We start from the raw sequence: 7,403 nt of genomic DNA, 5'->3' as shown, positions 1-7,403 counted from the left end.
AGCGCGTACCGCTGCAATTTATGGTCGTCAGAGAACAGATACACTGTCACCTGATCCCACTCGGCCCTACTGAGCCAGGCGACCACGATGCGCTGGGCCCAGAGTGGCGGCGACCCTTTCTCTTTGACGCACTTCCCGCACCACGCACTCCACACGCGATCCATCCCCCGGGGACTCAGGCCTGGCTCAACCCCGGATTCCCACCAGACACCGAGCTCGTTGCCAGGTTTTGGGCCGCCGTACTCCGAACAGCCTCCAGCTCAACGGGCTACCCTCACTCCCAACCGCCGCCGCACCAGCAACCAATGGGAGAGTGTGACCCCGACGCAAGCCCGCCTCCCGCCGTTAGCGCGGCAAATCGAAACGCGAGAGCTAGAGGCTGACCAAACCACAAGTTGCGGGAACGGCCTCTCCGACCGGAAGTGTTCTTTCCTCAAAGCAACCGTACCAGCTGCAAGCGTTCAGCCTCAAGGTTCCGCTAATTTCCTGGTTGCTAACGGGATTCTGTCCCAGACCCGGAGGGACGCTTCTGGACTGCAGGAGGAATTTTAGTTTTCGCCCCCTGGCGGGCGGGGGAGGGATTGTGGTCGTCCAGTGTACTGGAAATGCGCTTATGTTTTCATTGCCATGAATCAATACCTGATCCAGTAAAACACTATGGACTCTAAAGCAAGACTGCAGAGCAAATATCTAGTATCGAAATATCTAAAGTTGGGTTAAAAAAACTGCTGGGTTTCACATCTGTACAGTGAGGAGCTTAGACTGGGTGATCTCTAGGTTCTTTTCCATAGCTGAAAATTGTAGGATTTTACTCTGCCAGCATTCCACTGCTATGTTGGTTTCAACATCCACAAAGGTATACTTAGTTTTTCTGCACAATTTCTTGGGATTCTGGAGTTCTGGAGGGGAAAGCAATATTATGAAACCCTTCTGATTTTATGGGTTGGCTAAAATATGTTCAAGACTCTGTCCCAATCTTTCTCACAGAAGTTATTTTCCAGTCTAACACATGAGAGAGAACTGTTGCTAACATTCTAACAGGATTGCTGGGAGTAACTCTTTTGCACTTTACAGCAATAAATTCCAGTCCATTCTCTGTATGTGCTTCTTTCTCCAGCCATCTTCTCCTAAGATCTAGTCTTTCCATGGTTCTTGAATGATAGTTACTCTGTCCTGAGTAGCCATGCCAAACAGTAGGCCAGGTGTCTTCCAGAAACCAGATACCCTCTCCATGCTCAGGCTCTTAGCTGTGTGCAGGCAAAGATAGGGAGATGGCTTATATGACCCCTTAAGATTCAATCAAGTCAGAGGAGTTGCCAGGTCTGCAGGAATCATTCATGAACATTTTGGTTTAGAGGTAATTTTTGGATAGTACTTTTCAGGTGAAGGGCCCTATCCTTCCCCATTCCTTCCCTATGAATTTGAGGGTCTCCCTATTCCATGTGTTCCAAGAAAACTTGACAAAGCACATAACAAGAGTACCATGTCTAATATGTGGCAAATGAGGCCTGACACCTATTGAGAATTAGGAATTACTGGATCAAGTCTGTTAAGTAGTGATAGCTTTAAGAAGGCCCTGTATTAGTTTCCTGTGGCTGCTCTAACAAATTTCCACAAACTTGGTGGCTTAAAACAACAGAAATTATCTCACAGTTCTGGAAGTCAGAAGTCTAAAACCAGTACAGTTTGGCTGAAATCAAGGTGCTGGCAGGGCCAGAGTCCCGCTGGCTGCTCTAGGGGGAAATCCATTCCTTGTCTTTTCCAGCTTCTGGAGGCTACTAGCATTCCTTGGCTTATAGCCACATCACTTCAATCTTCAAAACCAGCATCTTCAAATGTCTCTCTGCTTTGTCTTCACTTCACCTTTTCTTGGTGTGTGTAAGATCTCCCTCTGTGTCCCTCTACTACATGTGATTGTATTTAGGGCCCATCTGGATAATCTAGGGTAATATCCCCATTTTAAGAACTTTAATTTAATTATATCTGCAATTAAATTTATTTTTAAAATTAATTTTACTGTATAAAATAGCATTCTTTTATTTATTTATTTTACCATATAAAGTAATGTTCACAGGTACCAGGGATTAGGATGTGGATGTTCTGCCGGCTGGGGCGGGGGGGGCGTTGCGATTCAGCCTACCACAGGTACTATGGAATCTATCCTAGCACATGCTCAAGAATCCTAGGAATCCCTAGATATTTGATGCTGCAGGACACCTCTAGCTGTGCCAGTGGGCTTGAATTAAATGAGCACTCTCCAAGTCTAAGGCATTGCTTGTAAAATCTTAAAGTGGGTCAAATTTGTCTTCAAGCTACTGCTTCCCCTTATATGTTTCACCATTTCCCTCCCTCTACCCACCCCCAATTTGTGCATCCCATTCACCTAAGGCAGTCCTAAGGCCCCTTCTGAGCACCTACCTATAAGTAGATGCCCTTCAAATCTCCAGCTCTGATCCTAATCTTTCTCTGGAGCTCCAGACCCATTTAATAATTGCATTCAATATCAACCTGTCCAAAACTAAAATATTTTCCCCATAAGTCTGCCCCCATCCAATAGCCTTCAATCCAAGTAAATGGCAACACTATTCACACAGTCATCCAAAGTTCAGTCTCTGCACTCAGACAGCTTGGGCTTGAATCCTAGCTTCACCACCTACTATCTGTAAAAGCTTGAGCAAGTTATTTAACTTCTATATGCCTCATTTTCTTCATTTAAAAATGGAGAAAAAAGAGCACTTACTTCATAGGACTCTTATGTGGGTTAAAAGAGATAAGTGTAGAGCCCTTAGAACTGTGCTCAGCACATTGTAAGTACTTGAAATATTAGCCTATACTGCTTTTAACAGTATCATCGTCCACTATTCCATTTCCTCCCTCACCTCCATGCTGACCTTCCCCACAACTACATAATCTGTCTAGTAAATTCTACTTACTATTTTTTAAATTCAGTCCTCTCCTTGACATCCTCATGGCCATTGCTCTAGTTCAGGCCTTGATCCTCTCTGGATCATGTACTACCTACCTAACTGATCTCCCTGCCTCCATCCCTTACACAGCAGGGAAGGGGTTCTCATAAACTGGAACCTAATCTTGTCAGAATCATAAATTCCTGGACTATTTTCCTGAAACAGCAGGCATTAAATGGCTTTTGAAGCGTTTTTACAATTTGGCTCTAACCTACCTTATGTCCAGTTACTCCTTGTAGCACATTGAAGTTACAGCTGGTCTCTGAACATGCAAATCTCTTGTAAGCCGCTATGCCTTTATCTCTTACATTAGCACTATCAATAATGTTCTTTCCTCCCTCTTTTTGGCAAACTATTCTTCATCCTTTAAGATTCAACATCCTTTGTCAAATCTAGTTCTCTCATGCAGAGTAAATCTGTCAGGCCTTTCTCTGAACCACCACACCACTATCCACATCTTTCTATTGGAGGAAGAGAAGGAAAGAAACATTTGCTGAATGCCTACCATGGGCCAGGCCCCATGCTAAGTGCTTGATAACATTAAACTTTATCTGAGCCCTGGGATCCAAGAAAGCAGCCACAGTTGAAAAACTCCCTCACCCTTTCTTGTTCTAAAAAAAGATGCTAATTGTATAGTAACACATTGCCCTGGCATATTCCGAGATCAGACCTTCTCCATACTTCCTCATGACTCCCATAGACTTGTGATGACTCTTTTGTTTACCTACGTCTATAAAACTCTAAATTTACTTTCTTTTCTTTGAGCCTTCTCCCTATGGCTATAACCTGAATAAAACCATCTCCTTAATTGCCCTGTGCATTTTATCTTTCACGTGGTGATCACAATTCTATGGAATTTGTTTTATTCTCATCAGTCTACAGATGAGAAAACCAAAGCTCAGCTGCATGGCTTTAAATGGTGCCATTAAGAAAGGAGGGAAATGCAATTCCCTCCCAAGTATATATGGCTCTGAAGCCCAGGCTTTCCATAACCTCAGACATATGCTATGATTTACCTGTTTACAGATCTGCTTCAGACCATGAAAGCTTCAAAAGTGGGGAAGGGGCTTCCCTGGTGGCGCAGTGGTTGAGAGTCTGCCTGCTAATGCAGGGGACATGGGTTCAAGCCCTGGTCTGGGAGGATCCCACATGCCGCGGAGCAACCGAGCCCGTGCGCCACAACTACTGAGCCTGCGCGTCTGGAGCCTGTGCTCCGCAACAAGAGAGGCCGCGATAGTGAGAGGCCCGCGCACCGCGATGAGGAGTGGCCCCCGCTTGCCGCAACTAGAGAAAGCCCTCGCGCAGAAACAAAGACCCGACACGGCCAAAAATTAATTAATTAATTAATAAACTCCTACCCACCCCCCCAAAAAAAAAGTGGGGAAATCCAGTGCTTCAATCAGCCTTATCCTTGCTTGCTGAATGAATTCCTGAATAAACCATATCAACTCCTACTAAGGTAGTACTGCAGTTTTTCTCAAACTTTGTTTTTAATCCAGGCCTCTTTATGATAACTAGGAAAAACAAATTGAAAGGCTAAACTTCTGAGACAAAGGAGAATTTACATTTTAAATGGAGAAGATAGTGCCTTATCCATAGGAATGGAACCTTCTGAGGAATTTCAGGGCAGGTTGTTGGGGGCAGCTAATGTCCCTTCCAAAATCACCAGCCTTCTAAAGCCATAAAGTGGCAGAATTTCCTCAGAGAAGTAGATAACCCACTTGAGAATGGAAGCCACTGTGTCACATTTATTGTTCTATCCAACAATACTCAGAATCAGCTCTGGGAGGTAATAGCCAGAGAACACATCTCAGGTTAACTGCCTGCTTCTATTGTAAGATTCTCTCTAGAATCATAAAAACTTCCCAATGAAGGGGACCCCATAGTTCATCTTATCCAGTGCCCTGACTAAATAGGTTGTATCTCAGTCAAATGAGAACCTATATCTGCTTAAGGATTGGTTTTAGACACTAACAATGCTCACATTAGGGAGTTGTTATTTGTGTCTAGCCTCCATCTTTTGTTCTGAAGTAACAGTTACGACTTGGCTTCTTTCAGCTCTGCCAAAATTGCGGACAGCCTTATAGATCCAACGTTCCCACTTAACCCTTAATCTACCTGGACAGGGCCTCTGTTCCAATTCTTAGATTATGTGTTTCTCCTTAATAAAGCTAGATGCTCCTCTACTATTAGCATGAAAGTTTAGATTGGAGCAATGCAAACTGGCTGAGAGAGGGGATCATCCCTTTTAGGGGTCTGTCAGCATTTTTTTAGGCATTAGCTTTCTAATATTTTTGGATCCAGACCTATTGTAAGAGACACATTTCACTTCATGACTCATTTCACACATACACATGTATAACTGAAACAAAATTTCCACAAAACAATTCTCATCCTTACTAGATACAATTCAACTGTAATTTATTTAGTTTCATTTTTTGAAAAATGCTGGTCATCACTGCCATGTAAGGGGGTCATGGACATACACCACTAACACCTGAGAACCAAAACCTTCTATTCCCAAACTTAGTCTGTACATTGAGAACTGAAACCACACCTTACTGTCTACACTAACACTATTTTTATTCTACTGTCTTCATTAGCATGACTTTATTTTTCCAGGACTCCCATCTGCCTCAGCAAATGGTTCATTACAGGAACATCCCGAAAATCCCAACAACTAACTCCCCAATGGAAAACAACAGCAGGTTTTGAACTGCCATAAGATTTTTAAATCCTCATCTCAAAAATCCTTGTCTTGGGCTTCCCTGGTGGCGCAGTGGTTGAGAGTCCGCCTGCCGATGCAGGGGACAGAGGTTCGTGCCCCGGTCCGGGAAGATCCTACGTGCCGCGGAGCGGCTGGGTCTGTGAGCCATGGCCGCTGAGCCTGTGCGTCTGGAGTCTGTGCTCCGCAAGGGAGAGGCCACAACACTGAGAGGCCCGCGTAACGAAAAAAAAAAAAAAATCCTTGTCTTGCTGTTTCCACGAATCCTAGATTATTATATTATAATCCTTACCTAATTCTAATCAAATCCCTGCATTGAAAGACCTATGTCAAACTAAACTTCCAATTCTTTAGTTCTAACCTTGCCTTCCCTCCCTCTGAGACACCTCCACTGAAACTTTGCAGAATTGGAGTCATCATTCACCCCTGTAAGCAATAAACTCAGTTTGGTCTTATCAATAGGCTGTGTAGGTAATATTTGGGGAACCAGCTTTTGATATGCTGCAGGGTACAGATCAGCATGGGGTTTATTGGGAGAAAACTTACAAGCAAGCCAAGAAGTAGTAGGACACACAATCTCCCGAACTCTCCTTGTTCCATGGCGTAGGCCAGTCATGGATGTTCTGTGTGCACCAAGGCCAAAGTCCCAGCAAAGAGGGGTCTGCTTGGACTGCATGCTGAATGTGCCACTGTGAGCAGTCCAAATGAACACAAGCTCTACCTCCACACTGGGAAAAAGGGCTAAGGTGACACCTAGTTTCTCAAAGTAACGAGAAATGTACCAACAATCTCCTAGATTGGGAACAATGCTAGGGAGTGTGCATGCCCAGGGCCAAGGTCAGCATACTGAGGGCCTCCTTGGAAGAGCCTAGTCTGCCAGGAATGCTGACATCAGCCAAAGGCCTTGTCTTTCTGCAACTGGCTCAGTATAGCACAACCAGCTCTCAGCTAAGCTACTGATAAGGGGAAGGAAATGAGGCTGCAGGGCTATCCAGAATTGTCTCTCATTAATCATCCCAGAAGTGATTCCACAAATGTCTATTGGGTTGCAACCTGCAGTTAAAAAAACACTGTTCTAACTTTTGGGGTGATTAACATGTTCATTATACTGATGGTTTCATGAGTGTATACATTTACCAAAACTCATCAAATTTTACAATTTAAATATATGCAGTTTATTGTATGAAAATTATACCCCATTAAAACTGTGAAAGAATTATAAAACAGGTGGGTAAGAATAGAGGGTATAAATGCAACAAGATTGGTTTTTCGTTGATAATTGTTAAAACTACTTTTGTCTGCCTTTGAAAATTTCTTAAGTAATTTTTAAATGAATTTTACCACACAGATATGAAAAAAAAAACAACATAAAGAACCTATTCTAAGGGTCTGAACCATGGCTTCACAGTTATTATAAGGAGAGTAGCGAGTGAAAGTTGCTCCAAAGCTCCAGACACAAGTTTCTTTAGAGCCGTTTGTTACCCTGGTAGAAGAATTTCTAATATCCTAAGGCCATAGAAGAAATATGAGGAGACTGGTATTCATGCATTCAATAATCCATTGAAGAAATATTAGTTGAGTACTCATACATACCAGGTACTGTTCTGGGCACTGGGAATGAAGCAGTGAACAGAATAAAGTCCTGGCCCTCATGGAGCCTACATTCTAGTGAAAGGAGAGAGACAACCTAGGAGAAAACAAATATTGTGTGA

At 43.4% G+C, this 7,403-nt stretch overlaps 1 protein-coding gene across 1 annotated transcript in view; it reads right to left on the bottom strand.

Annotated features, from left to right (window-relative positions):
• Positions 1-6,367, bottom strand: part of LAS1L (LAS1 like ribosome biogenesis factor) — a 25,447-nt gene extending 19,080 nt beyond the window's left edge. The window contains exons 1-2 of the mRNA XM_007447851.1: positions 6,238-6,367; positions 1-253 (exon numbers count right to left, since the gene is read on the bottom strand). Of these exons, the coding sequence (XP_007447913.1) occupies positions 1-253; positions 6,238-6,367 (383 nt within the window). The remainder of the gene's footprint in view (positions 254-6,237) is intronic.
• Between the last annotated feature and the right edge of the window lie 1,036 nt (positions 6,368-7,403).

The sequence above is a fragment of the Lipotes vexillifer genome, unplaced genomic scaffold (genome assembly GCF_000442215.2).
Source record: "Lipotes vexillifer unplaced genomic scaffold, Lipotes_vexillifer_v1.1 scaffold346, whole genome shotgun sequence".
NCBI lineage: Eukaryota > Metazoa > Chordata > Mammalia > Artiodactyla > Lipotidae > Lipotes > Lipotes vexillifer.
Note: the sequence above shows the minus strand (reverse complement) of the source record. Positions and strands in the feature narration are given on the sequence as shown.